The sequence below is a fragment of the Armigeres subalbatus genome, chromosome 2 (genome assembly GCF_024139115.2).
Source record: "Armigeres subalbatus isolate Guangzhou_Male chromosome 2, GZ_Asu_2, whole genome shotgun sequence".
Taxonomy (NCBI): Eukaryota; Metazoa; Arthropoda; class Insecta; order Diptera; family Culicidae; genus Armigeres; species Armigeres subalbatus.
This window is the reverse complement of record NC_085140.1, coordinates 459,734,410-459,750,577: the sequence shown is the minus strand read 5'-3', so window position 1 is coordinate 459,750,577 and position 16,168 is coordinate 459,734,410. Positions and strand designations below refer to the sequence as shown.

Here is a 16,168-nt window from a genome sequence, read left to right as displayed (position 1 = left end):
ATAAACCGGAGAGCTTTGGCTGGCATGTAAATGGATTGTCTCCGTAGTTTGTAAAAATGTTTAAAAATTGCATTGAAAGATGGGTGTCCAAAATTTAACGTGGACAGCTTTATGAGCAGAATGACCATACAATTCGTAGTTGCTACTCCATGATTGACCGGAACGATCGTAGTTGCATAAGGTACCAATAGATGGAGTCTGGAATTGGCTACATATCATCAAAGTGCACAATGCGAGAGTTCTATTATTCAAGAATCAATAATGGCGTCGGCCACGTCCTTATGGTCAGGAACATTTGTATGACAGTCATTGTTACTAGAGACCGAGAATACCTCTGCATCTTCACGATTGTCATAGGAATTGGATTGCATTAGTGAAGAAGGGTAAGAAGAAAAGTAACATACGTCTGGATTCTCCTTGGTAAGTGATATTATTAATGAAACATTGGACAATAAACATTCATTTTCGCTTCCGGACATGTATTTTCTGTTCGCCAGGTACTTTTTCTTATGCAAATATTGTATGAGACCTTACAATTTTGAAAGCTTTTCTTACAATATTTGTTAGTGAGCTGACATTTTTTGTATAAGAATCCGGCATTGCATTTTATCCCATCATTCGATCTTCTGAGCAAAGATACTGATGATATCCAGGGATATCGATCTTAGTTATCTATCTGCTCAGTAAACAAAGTGCAATGTTCGCCATGGAGAAACATTTGTTCACTGTTTTTGTTGTAGCAACGCCCTCGCAACGTGAACAAATCCCGAAACACGCTGGCTATCTGGATCATCATTGAATGCTCAAATGATAATATCTTTCCAGAGTGCTCTTTGATTAGGGATAATATCTTTGCATAAGAAAAGATAATATCCTGTGCTCAGGTGATATTGCAATGCCTGATAAGAATCTAACAATTTCGCATATACCCAGTTCTTATACATGTTTTGGTAGGTTCTTATACATAATTGTTAGAAAATCTCACAGTCACTGGTTGGGTGTACAAGTGCAAAATGACCGACAGTTTTGTAATTCATAGGTTTTTGAAAAACGTTTGATATTTTAAGTATATTTTTTATATGAAACGTATTGCAAATGGTCTTTGAATGGTGCACGTTTATTCTATTTTCAGTATTTTGCCATTTTAATATCAAAGGAGGTCTCTAGTGTTTTACTTAGTTTACGTCGAGCGGTCGTGTCTTGTACACAACGTCTATGATTTTTGAAAATGCGTATTTGGAAACACCAATACCAACAAAACACAAGTACTGGTAATTTGCCGCTGAAACGTTACGGACGCCATCCCTGCCAATCGAAAAATTCAGTGCAGCGTCTTACCCCTCCGATGCGCTCTCGAGATTCCGCTACCAACGGCATCGTTACAATTGAACTGTCTGTCGTCTTTGCCAAGCGATTGTGTTTTGTATTGTGGAGAAAATGCATTTCAAATCAACTTCCTCTCGAACAAATGGTGGTCCTGAAAAGAACCTGTTTATTTTCAATAATACGTATTATGAATCCCTAATAGCAACAAAAATGTACGGCCGGCCGGAGTTGCCGAATAATATGCAATTAATTGTTAACAAAATCAAAGTCAGAATCTTGCGAGAAAATTTCACTTTCCGCCGACGACAGCTAAATCGATTAAGACAGCAACCACCTGCCGTCGACCACCGATACTAACGCCATAGATATTTTTTTGTCACCATGATTTATTGCAGCGTCTCTCTTTGACGCACACTTGTGATTCTGCTACCGACGGCAACTTTAGTGTTGTTGTGTTTGATAATCTGATCGAATAAAATTTATTTAATAAATTATTATTATTATTTAATGTCTTTGTTAATGCAACAATCTCCGTTAATGATGTGGCGTTCTTCAGCAAACGGCGACGATCGCAATTTGAACAGAATTAATGGAAATTGAGTCTATCTTCTGTGCAAAATGATGGTTATGAAAATCATCGAATTTGAAAATGAATACGCCTTTTCAACTTACAGCAACCAAAAAGCACAAATCTGCTGATTTCTGAGATCTTTCAGCCAAGCTGAGTAATCAGAAATCATATCTCTCGAATGAATTGTGTTGCTCAAAACGTAAAAGATTTAGCTTTAGGGTGAAACTGACCAAAATCCAAATCGTAACTTTTCCATTTAATTTTAATACTTCAATCAACAGACCAATATGAAAGCTTTTGATTGCAATACTCAAATTAAATCATGAAAAAATGTTACTTAGGTCCATTTGAAAAGTTAAGCGAGAAATAAATTATTATACCTTGCGTTTTTAGAACAACCTATTTATCTCGATAAATAAGTAACGAATAACTGCCATCTGTTTATCTACACGCGTCAGTATGTCATCGGCCAAAGGTGTCACGATTGCAAATCATATTTCTAGACCACATTTGCAAAGGGCGTAATAGCCAAAATGTATTCCTTCTGATTCTTTGTCCACATATATAGCTTTATATGTAGACAAAGAATCAGAAGGATTAAATTTTGGCTGTTACGCCCTTTTCAAATGTTGATCTAGATTTGCACCAATGAGCATGAGCATGATGACCGTGCATTTCGTAGACCAGATCAATCGCTATTGCACAAGGAATGGCATTTGGGATTTGCTTTCCAACCTTAATGTGCACAGTTCGAGAGCTCTAGTATTTTCAATGGTCGATAACGGTGCTGGCCGCGTCCTCACGGTTTATCGGGGATGGGAAGGAAATGATTATGCAATCACTCGCTCACTGTAAGCCGAGAACACCTCTGCAATTGCCACGAGTTCATGTGGTATTTTATTGGAATTTTGGAGTTAGGTTCTATAGCAGAGGTTCGTCTTAATTAACGGGTTGTCACTGTGATAGTAATGAAAGGGTGATGTATTTTCTAATGGGATGACGCAACGAGCTTCTTCGTTCATTTCGAATTTTTACAGTCACCTGCCAGAACTAGTCAAGTTTGTAGGTATAGGATAGAAGATGCAAATGGTATGAAAGCCCATTTCCAGTTCTAACGATTGCTAGAATATGAGAAATATAAGGAAAGACACAAAGTAGAAGGAATGGAACTTCTTTTTCTTCTTCTATTTGGCATTACATCCCCCACTGGGACATTGCTGCCTCGCTGCCTATTGTTCATTCAGCACTTCCACACGTGGTTAATAACTGTGGAAGTGCTGAATGAACAATAAGCAGGTTTCAGCCAAGTTACTATTTTTGCATTCGTACATCATGAGGCTAACACGATGATACCCTATGCCCAGGGCAGTCGAGACAATTTCCAAACCGAAAATTGCCTAGATCGGCACCGGGAATCGAACTCAGCCACACTCAGCATGGTCTTGCTTTATAGCCGTGCATCTTACCGCTAGGCTAAGGAGGTCCCCATAGAAGGAATGGAACGGGCCTGTGATCGAACCCACGACCTCCTGCATATAAGGCAGAAGTGGTAACCATCAAGCCCGTATAATCATATTTGCACCAATACCGATTAACAAAAAGGCTTACTTTATTGATTGCAAGAAAGGTGCTTTCCCGCGTGCATCATTGTATTCGAGATGTCGCCGAGAAGGTAGAACGATCTTAGTATCCGCATCGGCGGTGGTCACCGGTAAATTGTTACAGGAAATTTAGGCAAATGTCTTCGGACAGCGGTAAATAATCCTTCATTGGTCAAAATTAGTGATTGTGTGCTATTCGTGACTTCGGCTCAACGTCAACCAAAATCAAAATTTCACTTTTCGCCAATGACTTAACTTTGTGTCGACAACATCCAAATCGTTGCAAATGCCACATTAATGAATAAATTTCGGCAGCAACCACCCGACGACAGTCGATGCTCGGACCGACACTACCGCCATGATTCTGCTACCGACGCCAAACGATTACTTATGCTTTGTTCTATGAAGAAAGTTCGTAGGGTAACGGTACCAATAGTGGAGGTATTAGTAGATCCACAAAAGAAAATATTTTTAAAAAATTGATAATTATGGGAAATTTACTGCTTTATTATCTTAGTCAATATATAAACTAATAAATTTGCTAACAAAAATGAGATAGATGTCTTTTAACATCAACAATTACCAAATATTGCTTGCACCACTATGGGTACACTGTTCCTTTAGTGGCGGTAAAAATTAATTTTGGTTCCTGTAGTGGTGCTATCCATTGGTGTCTTATGAGACTCGCCACTATTGGTACAGTTGCACCACTATAGGTGCAAGGGAGTCAATTTTGTTAAGGAAAATCATTGTTTTCAATAGTTTTTCAAGCGAAATATTAAGGTAAGTTGCATTTAACAGGATATTTAAAGCACGACGCATCAACTGAAACCATCGTAAAGTCTATAAATATTATAAATCTCATTAAAACCCCACTACCTCCACTATTGGTGCTACCTCCACTAAGGGTACGGTTACCCTATAAAGTCAACTTTTCACTGGATAATTTCCCAGTTCATTACGGTTGCCCTTTGGGGAAATTATCTAAACTTGAGCTTCTTTCCTAATATAATAGTGGCCCTGAAAAGAAACGACGTTCCTCATTAACATCATCCACTCGATCGCGCAACCACCGTCCGATGATTCAGCGCTATAGACGCCATCGATTGCCAGATCCGCCGACGATGGTGGTTGGTAAAGTACATAAAGCGCTGCTGCTGTCACGACAGCCACCACCAATGTAACGAAAAATATTCTGCTGCACCATCACCGCAGCGACAGCCGTTGTTACTTTTCCGAATCTGTCATGCCTCTGACCAATAATACTCAACGCCGGTTCAAATTTGAGAAAATCGAAAAGTTTTTAGAATTTCGAAAGTTGACATTCCGATAATGTCAAGTCTATTTTCCAACAAGTTTTTCGTGGAAACTTCGTAGAATTTCCCGAATGATAATCTTTAAAGATTCCTGGTAATACTCCAAAGAACTCTTCATGATAATTCTGATGCTTTTCTTTAAAATTTCATGCAATATCCCGCTGAATAATCATCATTCCGAAAGTTTTCCCTTTAAAATTCTGAGTAATTTTCTGTGAAAATTTAGAATTATTACCAGAGGTAATTTTAAGCTTAAACGCACATTCCGAAATATTTCCCGTTAGAATGGTTTCCTACGATATTTTTAAATTCCGTATTGCAAATTTGGAGCAATTTCCTGAGGAAATTGAATAAAAAGGGCATTCAAAAGAATTTTCGAAATATTTACATTGGAAATTTCAGTTGAAATTTTGGTAAACTTTTCATTGAAAATTACAAAGGCTTGCTTTTTTTCACAAAAATTGCAAACATTTTTTTTATGGAAACTCAAACAATTTCTCGTGGAAATTTTCAACAATTTATTTAGAAATTCCGAAGATTTTCCACCGATAATTCCAAAGAATTTGTGACGTGAAATTTACGAAGAATTTGCCATAGGCATTTCGAAGAATTTTGCTTATATGTGCTAAGAAAACCTCGCGAAAATTCCGAAGAATTTCCGAAATTAACAAAAATTTCCCGGGGATAACTAGGATAACTTTGTACAGAACTTTGAGAACGGTACGCAGCACTTTAATGCCTCGCCAGTTATCACCCTTTTTGGGTACCTTCACTAGGATACCTTGCATCCAGTCGACCGGGAAAGTTGCGGTGTCTCAGATATTACGAAATAAACGAGGCAGCTGCTGTACGAGTGACCGAGAAGAAGAGAGAAAAAGTAGTGATGTGTTATCGTTGTAACCAACCTGGACATAAGGCTGTATCCTGCACGTTGTCATCGGAGAGGTGTTGCTATAATTGTGGTGTTAGTGGCCATATGACAAAAAATTGCCCGATTCCGAGGTCACCGAAGCCAGGGCCGTCAAGGATGCAAGTAGTTGAAGAAGAGAACAATTTTGTGACGTCGGTAGACGTTGGCGGAATCCAATTGACCGCTTTAATTGATTCGGGATGTAAAGTGTCTACTATCCAATGTCGGTTCACAGATAGGGCAGGCCGTAATGAAGTGACAAATTCAACTTTAATTGGTAACGGGGGCAAAAAAGTGAACGTAGCCAAAAAGTGTGTTCGCGTGTCAAGTTGGATGGAATTGAAATACCTGTGAAGCTCAACGTTGTGCCAAATTATGTGCAGAGTACAGCTATTATATTGGGGCGCGATATGCTTAATCAGAAGGGAATAGTGATGGTACATCGCAACGGAAAAGTTGAATTTCGCCGGGATCGAGGTCGAGGGTCGAGGCGAATTAGATGGTGCTGGAGGTGCAGCCTCGAAAATACGAGTCGATGTTTACTATCGACAGCAAAGTACATCGATTGCCAATAAAAGCTGATGATCTGAACGCGGATGTGCCCAAAGAAGAAATATTGGATGTTGTAAATCGATGCCGGTCGTGTTTTGTGAAGAGTATGAATGAGTTGGGTGTCGCTAGAGGTAGTGAAATGAAGATCGTATTGAGTGCTAAGGAGCCAGTGCACGTGAAACCGCATCGAATGGAGTATGCAAGAGGAACCGCTTTGCGTGGATTAGTGAATAGAGGCTGGTATTGTGGAGGAATCGAATTCGTCGTTGGTAGCCGAGTCGTCATGTTGCCGAAGCTCATGGTTCCGGCTGGCAGTGCTAAATAAAACTCAAAGGTGCAGCCCAATCGGGTTGTACGGAAAGGTGACGTTGAACTACGTAGCTGTATGTAATATACAGATTTTCGACTTTTTTGATCAATGAGACCAAAGCAAGCGTTTTTCTAGCCCAGGGTGAATCTGTTTTCGTCGTTTATCATGTGCTCCCGAGATTGAGTGAGCATTACGAAGCCTGGTGATGTATATTATTTTTAGACCAACATTTGAAAAGGATGCTGAAAACAAAATTTTCAAATAATCGAGGATGAACAACACTCTCAAGCGATCATATATCCAAATTACAATTGATAACTCGCTAGAGAGTAAGAATCGTTCGATAATTGTTTATCGATGCTTTTTTTGAACATATTTTCCTACCGCTGCAACCATCACCGACGCAATCTGGAACAGAGAATAAGCACCCGTCACTAAGTCAGTCTAAACCCCCGGTGTCTCAAAAAAGCTCATCGTTAAAGCGTTTGGTGGAGGAAGTCAGAGTAGACGCGATGTAACACGACGGGAGAAAAAGGTGTGACAGCTTGATAATAATAATTATTCCTTCTCATGAGATGAGTCGGACTTTGCGTTTACTCCGGCAGACACCTAGGAATCAGCAAAAACGAGCCGAAGAAAGTTTCCCAGATCGTATCCACTGCAGCAGCGAAGAAGATTCCGAGCTTCTCTACTGGCATCAATAGACGTAAGCGAAAAGCTGCCATCAAACGTCCCCAAGCTTTCGACAGAAAACGCGCGTATAAGTTAGCAGAAATGAACTGCACCAGCTAAAAGCCCTGTAAGTTGCATTAATTTGACGTCTATGCTAGCTTGAGTTTTTCAGTTAGCCTTACGAACAAAGGCGCTAGGATGTTTTTGGGTGGAAAACATTCTCGACATCTTGGGCATATTGTAATCATCGTGTTTGCCACACAAGATACATACTAAGGCAGTGGCGGGCATAGAAAGCTTTCAGTTAATAACTAAATAAATGTTAATAGATATCAAGTCGAAAAGCAGGCTGGGTTCCAGTTGGAATGTAGTGCTATGGAAGAAGCTTGCGGTGCACTGACGATATTGACCGATTGACCAAAACCGATTGCTAAACTGTAAGCAAAAAAAAAATAACATAAAAAGGTATTCGTGTAAAATAAACCGCGTAAAAAACGACACCAGTGTACTACATTGGGTATGAAGCGTTGACTCTTCCTTGATCATATGTTCCAAGAAAATTGGAAATCCATCTAGAAACGGCTGAGATATTAACGATCAAAGTCTATCATTTTTTTGTGACGTTTTTCGATTTTTTGCAATCGTGTACAATTTTTGTACGATTACGTGTGATTGTGTACGATTTTTTGCAATCGTTTTGCAAAGTGTACCCCAATATAGAAAAGACAGACGTAGTTCTACGTCAAAAAAAACAGTAAAGGATCGCTATCTTATGCCTGATATTGCATGGTGCCTCAATAAGCTCAGTGGGGCAGAAGTGTTTATTACTGTGGATTTATATTCGGGCTATTATCAGATTCCTGTAGCAGAGGACAGTCAAGAATGCACTGCTTTCTTGACGCGCGATGGACATTATCATTTCCTGAGGATGTCGTTCGGGCTTGCTAATGGCTGTTCGGTATTCCAGCGCGCCATAAACCAGCTAACTAGTAAACTCCGGAAAGAAGGCATCGTGGTGTACATCGATGATTTGGTGATTGGTGGGGAAAATTGCAAGGAGGTGTAAGAAAAATTCGCGAAACTTCTCGAAGTGCTTCAAGAAAGTGGATTTACAATAAATCTAAAGAAATCACACTTTTTCAAGTCGACGGTTGAATTCTTGGAATTCGAGGTTTCTAAGCATGGCATCCGACCAGGAGCAGTGAAAACACAAGCTGTAGAGGAGTTCAAGAACCGGAAAATGTGCTGCAAGTTCAACAGTTCCTGGGATTGGCCGGATTTTTCGCAGATTTATTCCACAGTTCAATATCATAGCTGCTCCGTTATTCATGCTGTTGAAGAAAGATGCAAAATTCGAGTGGAAAAGTGAGCAAGGGAAAGCTTTTGGCGAGCTGAAGAAAGTGTTAAGTGATCGACCGTTGTTGGCACTGTTTGACCCAAATTGTGATTTAGAGTTGGGATGCGTCGCAGGACGGGTTGGCTGGTATTTTGCTAATGCGTACGGAGGAGGGCTGTCGTCCAATCAGTTACTACAGCAAGAAAACTTCAGAAGTCGAACGAAAATACCACAGTTACGAGCTAGAGGTGTTAGCCGTCACTATTTGATCGGAAAGTTTTTCGTATTGCGAACCGATTATAGTGCAGTACGAAATACATACGAAAAGCGGGATATGAATGCCCGAATCGCGCGGTGGTTTCTGAAACTCACCGAATACGATTTCCATTTAGAACATAGGGCTGGTAGCTGGCATTATTGATGTGTTGAGATGAGAGCCAGAGACTGATGAAGAGCGGCAGATCAAACAGAACTACCGGTTGCAACGACAACGATTAATGCGATTAGTTGATGGAGCGAATTATTTTGTAGTGCCTACGCGAGCTCGTTGGAGACTGATCCACACATACCACGACGAAATGGGGAAATGGGGCATGGTTTCCGAAAATGCGGAAGTATGTGCAATCCTACATACAGGCATGTCCACAATGTGCATATTACAAAAGTAAAGGAGGAAGACCTGAAGGATTCTTACACTCGGTCCCGAAAGAACCCGTGCCGTTCAATAGAGTACACATGTATCACATGGGGCCATTTGTTCGGTCTGTGCGAAGAAATTTATATGTAGTGCTTCTTACATGTGGTTTTTCTAAGTTTGTGGTTGCCCGAGCAGTGCGTTCAACGAAGACTGGTCCAGTGTTGAACTTTATAGAAAACGTGACTGCTACATTTGGTACGCCACATCGCATAGTGACCAACAGGGGGACTGCATTCACTGCAAAAGTATTCGAAGAATATTGTCGGGTGAACGCAATCACTCACATCAAGACAGCTGTTGGGTCTCCTAGGGCAAACGGTCAAGCAGAGAGAGCCAACCGCACTGTTCTGAATTCTATTCGTTGTATGCTCGGGGAGTCGGGAAGGACAACAACTACAAAAACGATATTTTGATAGGCGTCATAGAACGTCGAACCAATATGAAGTGGGAGAGATGGTTTTGGTCGAGAGAGATCTCACTGCAATGGGCCACAGCCGAAAGTTGGAAGCAAAATACAAGGGGACATATACGGTGAAAACAGTTGGAGGATCTACCGTGTGGCCGCAGCTCAAATCGCAGGCGGACAACAGTGTATGCCGCTGACCGAATCAAACGCTGGTGTCGTCTGGCTGATCTCCACAATTCTGAGGATGCAGTAGATGATGAATCGATCGAAGATTGAGAAATGTGGCTGTATTTGATTTGAACTTTTGGGTGTGTTAGTTTGAAAATTGAATAAAACCTTACATAAAATCAGGTGAATCTGGGTGTCCGGCTGTAAACTATTTTTGAATTTGGTGCTACCGGGCAAAGTTATTATACACCTATACATGCAATTACTCGGCCTGCGTGCCCAAACCTTTGCTCCTAATAAATAATAAGACAGTTCACATTTAGCAAGCAAACAAGCTAGTTCGCTTTCGTGTCGCGATCCGAAATTCCACCAGTTTGGTTGGCCGGTTTTGTATTTCCTTGGTGTGATTTGTGGGAAGTCAGTCGTGGGGTCATTAGTAAGGTTGGCCAAGTTTGGACGGGGTACTTTTACAATTTGATTATAGTAAGGTTTCGGACCCGTGTTTTAAATCTGGCAACAAATGACCCTTTCATATATAGGTTCCCACTTCATAAGCGCAGTGTGCCTGGGTTGGAAGTTGGAAGTTGGAAGGCAACTTCACGATGCCGGGGAGCGTGTTCATTCTGTTTGTTTGGCCAACGGACTTCACCGGATCTGAAGCTTTATGAGGCGTGCCTCAATGGCAACTTGTGCCAATTTACTCTGCTGGGCTAGGGTTCAAACGTTCCATGTTTCTTTTCGTGTCCGTTGTTTCGCGTTTCGTTGCCGTAAAATCAGTCCACGTATTCTTTCATTGTCGGATTGTGTTTGTTTCGGGGACAGTAGATTGTAGGCCCAAGGTTCTCGCTCACCGCGATGGGTCTGCCATCTTAGGTATAGCTTCCAGGAAACAAAATTTCATACTCAGCCGCTGAATGCCAGAACAGACGCTGTTGGAACTCGAAACATGGGTGTTTTCATACACAGGGAAAACGAACAAGTGGGTCTAAAAGCCCGTACCTAATAGGTATCAATCTGATGTCCGTGTTGGGAATGCAAGGAGCGAATTGATTAATTCTGAATTTTGTATCGGGTTTGGAAAGAAATAAAATTTTCAATACTTCAACGTTGATAATCAATAGTATCGACGGAATTGGCAAATTGCTAGACACACTCGCAAAACCATCACGCGAAAAAATGCATGCGTTCAGACGTTTGGCCTACTCCGGTTTCATTAGATGGGTTTTGTTGGCACATCCCGCAGAGCCGAATCACCTTAAGAAGAAGCATGATTTATCTGTCGTGGTGCTCCACGGAAACTAGTGAGAACGTTCTGATTTCTAGTTCTTATTTATATTTTGACCCTTTCTTCGGAAGTGTCCATAATTTCTTTTTAATTCTTTTTAGTTAATAATTTAATAGGTTACAGAAAAATGTATGGATTAAAAATAGTTGTCTTTTACGCTATGTTTTTATTTTCCATCATTTTAGTGGGCGAACAAAGGCACTTGGAGCCAGGGCAGAGAGGGCATTCAAAAATAATGATCTATTCAGCTTCCACACTAGCTATAATGGCAGGTGCTACAAATATATCTGAAAGTAACTGCTTCCGACGCTGAACTGTTTTTGACGCTAGTCGTATCTAAGCAACTGTTTTCACGTTGTTCATTCTTATGAGAAAGAAAAGAAGAAAATTCAACTTTCATAACAAACTTTAAACAATTGAAAATTATAGTGTTTAATATCACAAAATAATTGCGAATATTTCTTGTTTAGTTCAAAATTATCTTCCCAGATCTTGGACCTATTTGTGTGAAGTTTGGAAGTTGCACAAACAATTTAATTCCAACAAATAATTTCATTGTTTTAACCACAAAATGATCCGTGAACGTTTTTTTAATCACACCAGCCTTAGAAACCAGATTCACTGAGCGTAGAAATTTGATTATAAGGGCCACAAGCGGATCGGAGGCTTCAGATGTTTTAAGCTTTAGAACAAGTTTGCAATAAACGCACTATAGGGCACTGCACGGAAAGATCTCTTTCTCTTTCGTTCTTCATAAATTTTGACGTTTACTGGCCTTGTTGTTTTCTAATTTCTTTGCAGCGAAAAAGAGACAAAGCAGTCCGTGCAGTGCCCTATAGGGATTGTTGTCAAGCTGCTCGAACAGTACGGCGAGCTATCGAGTGCTACTGCACTGTTTTGGGCCTCTATATGTAAAACACTCTTTGAGTCCTCACCTCGCACGAAATGCTAAATGCTCACAACCATACACATAAATCATATTTTTATGCTTCCATGCTTTGACGTTGAGACCTAAAAGTATGAAAAATTTGGAATTTAAAAAACATAAACGATACTTGCACCTTTTACATTGAAAATTGTTTTGTCTGCCCTCAGTAAACAAACAAAGTAAAACAATAAAATAAATAAAAATGAAATGAAAATGATTGCTGAGACACGGAATAGCGTCGGAATCAGTTAAGCGTCGGAAGCAGTTGCTGTCAGAATTGTTTATAGCATCCGCCATTATGACTAGCGTGGAAAGCTGGATATGCGCTGATAATATAATATGCTACTCTTTTTCTTTTAGGCGTGATCACCATATTTAAAACGCCCTAAATATGGCTAAGCAATTATGTCCCATCTCTGGTGGTGCAGCTACTAAGGGGTGGCATCACCATTCTTAGCAAAGTGACCACAAAACGATATCGTCGTACAAAAATGCTTACGTAATTAGTGTACGGCCCCTTTCGAATTTACTTCATACTGATCGCAACCAAGCGACAATTATCTGTTATTTCGCATTGCTTTCGCATACACGCTATTTCCTTTCAATGAGAGTAGTATCAAGACCTAATGCTAATCGAAAAATTGAAACTGATCACGGTCGTAAAGCTTTTGTTCAAGTATCTATAGAATGCTTGCCAAAATTGCATAGATTGACTTAGAAAACCAAATAACGAACTTCAAATTGAGTACTGTCCTTTAATGATCTCTCAATCCAATCCCTACACAAAACCACGCCATATTGAAACAAATCAGATCGCTTAAACTGATTTATACCGCGTGAACAAAGAGAGGTCGAGATCCACAAATTAACCACTGATCACTGTCATCATCTGGCTCCTTTTCGTCATTATTAGGAGCGAGATATGGCTACAAAGTCCATCTTCGTTCCACTGCCGCCACACGGACTGAACGACTCCGAGTGAAACCAAATGAATAGCGTTTCTGAACTCACGCTTCGAATTATTCGCTTCCCCATCATCCGTGGACAGATAAAGCCATAAAATGCAACGTACAGAACTGTCAAAATATTTATTGCTTCTTCCTTTCTCTTTTGAGTAATATTTTCATTAGCAACGAAGGGCTCTTTAATCTGTAGCGAACGGGCCCTTTGTCCACGACAGGCCCCATCCTCGACTCGAAACAACAACAAATATAAATCATAATTTAAATTAAGTGACTTTTTATCGCCTTCATCTCACCCCGTGATCAACTAGAAGATCCACCTGGACGTGAGTCGGCATGACTGCAAAAGGACCGCACAGATTATGCCAATTGTTCGAATCGAATTATGGAATAAGTGAGTGCATTAAATTGTAATATTTTGCGCAGGGCTTCATTGTTTGTTGAGAATAAAATCATTTCTTTGGCAGTGTCTGAAATTGCATCGTGAGAAACAGCCACACAATTATAAATGATCCGAATCGAAAATAAATATTTAATTATTTTTTAGCAGTTAAAACATTGAAGTTTTACAAATTATAGAAAGAACTTAAGGTCGAGTTTACATCAAAAGATATTCCTTTCCTACCCCAATCCATAGCCAAGTAATATAAATCCTATTCGTCCAACTTTAATACCGCTACGTGCATTTGACATTCAACCCCACCAACAACACCAACCACAAGATATCGATCCGACCACATTGACGTACCGGGCGGCTTGGCGTAACCACCGCACCATTTATGAACGTAATAGACTTTCCGTTGCCACCTTCCGATCCAGAAGACGACGACGACGACCACCACCACCGTTGCGGTATTCTTCTTGTGATGCGGTTCATTGGTCCACGCGTCGTCGTGTGGCCAGCCATGTGCGATGAGAACAGTTTCGCCGAAAACAAACCCCGCGCACGCTAGACGAGTTTGGGATGGGATCTGCGGATAGGATAGTAAACACGTAGTACGATAGTACTACCACGATGTCCACCCACCGCAAATTAATGAATGGGACCAGAAGCAGGAAAACACAACAGGATTTAACGGAAGTAATGAGAGGAACTTGAATGAGCTTGGGAGGTAGTTTTCAAAACAGCTGTTTAGAATAAATTTATTCTGAAGTTATTCAAATAAGTAAAGTTTTGATCAACAATCTAATCGAAAGTTACGATAAAAACAATTTATGACTCGTTCAGAGATGTCATACATAATACTGTATAATTAATTTCCCTTGTCTTTCTTTTCTTCTGCAGGAAAAATTTGGCTGAGCAACGAGGCGCAATGGCATCACCCTGTCTCGTTACCAACGGATCCCAGCCAACCCCCGCAATCGTTGCTTCCACCTAGCATGGTTCCCAATAGCCTCGGAATGACACCATTGAATGCACCAACATCGATTCCACAGCATGCGATACCGAGTAGTTTGCTCTCCATACGAGATATGATGCTCCAAAATCCTACCCTTGGGTTGCTGAACGAGAGCAACCTTCTGCTCAAGAGGAGCATGCTGGAGAATATGCCAACGAGCTCGTTAGGATCATTCCCACTTGGACCAAATCCTCTCGGTATTCCACCGAGCACAGCTCCACAAATCTCTGCCTCTTCTTCCTCCGGAATGGCAACCCTAAGTCCTCTAATGCATTCGATTAAACGGGAGACAGATGATTCCGAATGCGAAATGAGTATGGACGAGCGAAACTTAAGACAGAATCATGTTCCACGATCACCACCGCCTCATTTCGCACATCTTCCAACCCATCACCCACCTCATCTAGTCCATCATCAGGAGCATCACCATCACCATCATCATCATCATCTCCAGCATCGACCCAGTCATCTTCCGCTTACCATGCATCACCGTCACCGTTCGTCCCCAATTTCCTCCACGCTGTCTCCCCCCTCGTTGGGAGCAAGTCCGTCTTCGGTAGCAGCAGCAACAGTGTCATCCCACCAGCATCAGCGACTTCAAAGAGACTCCGAGGAACGTGAATTGAATTTCAACGCTCTGCCGCCGCCACCATTATTGGTGCAATCGCAGCAACCGACACGATCCAAGCAACCATCGCCAATTGCGACCAGCTCGCGGCTCAAATCAGAGCAACCCAACGAACTTGAACCACCTCATATGAATCATCATCAACGTCGCCATCAACATCATCATCATGAGCCGCAGCAGCTCGTCCATTATTCGTCGCCGGATCGATTCAATGACGTGCGTGATGGAATGGTCAAACAGGACGCAGACCAAGCTGGTGGAGGCACTCGGCACGACCGCGGCCATACCAACGACCACTGCAGCACCACTGGCGGCGATGATGGTATGGATGATGGCCGCAGAGGCCCAACGGCGCAATCCGGAGCAGTGGCAAACGCAACAAGCCAGGAACTTGCCGTATCCGAGGAACCGATTCAAACTCGGTCAAAGTCGCCATCACCTGGTGAGTTCATAAAAATTTAACCATACATTTCCAGTCTCATCAGCACTTGAAGTCGATTAGCTTCATGTATTTTCCCCCCATCCATACGTGGAGGGGCGTTTGACGGGAAAAGTTCGCTGAAACTAAATAATCTTACTAAATTACTTTGATTTCTTTTAATCATTGAAATTATATTTGTATTATAAATATTATTATTGTAATTATAAATATGGATTATTAATATTGAACGGAAAGGTATGGAAAAACCTTTCGAAGTCTGTTTATTTTTTACAAAGAATTTTCTTCAACAAAGCTGTTAAACCGAAAATTGTTAAATATTCTTTTAACAAATAAGTAAATTTCAAATAATAGACAAAACGTTGAAGAATGTGTTCCAACATTCGAATTGAATTTCAATTTGGTTTATCGACGATTGTGATTAATATACGGGCTGTTATTTATATGGAAGCATTTACCCTAGTTCATATAGTATTTTTTTGATTTCCTATTATTTATCATCGATAATTGTTAAAAAGTTTAAAAATAGGTAAACCTAGCAATCACGTTAATTGTTAAAAAGTTTAAAAATAGGTAAACCTAGCAATCACGTTCCATCAAAGTTATGCAACTTGAGGGTTTGACTCCAATCCTCAGTTCGAACAATATTTCGTGGAAAGCG

At 40.8% G+C, this 16,168-nt stretch overlaps 1 protein-coding gene across 4 annotated transcripts in view; it reads left to right on the top strand.

The window, feature by feature from the left end:
* LOC134213852 (protein nubbin-like) overlaps positions 1-16,168 on the top strand; it is a 346,695-nt gene that overhangs the window by 205,952 nt on the left and 124,575 nt on the right. For all 4 annotated transcript variants that reach the window (XM_062693271.1, XM_062693269.1, XM_062693268.1 and 1 more), the window contains one exon: positions 14,326-15,510. In XM_062693271.1, coding sequence (XP_062549255.1) covers positions 14,421-15,510 — 1,090 coding nt within the window. In that variant the 5' untranslated portion in view covers positions 14,326-14,420. The remainder of the gene's footprint in view (positions 1-14,325; positions 15,511-16,168) is intronic.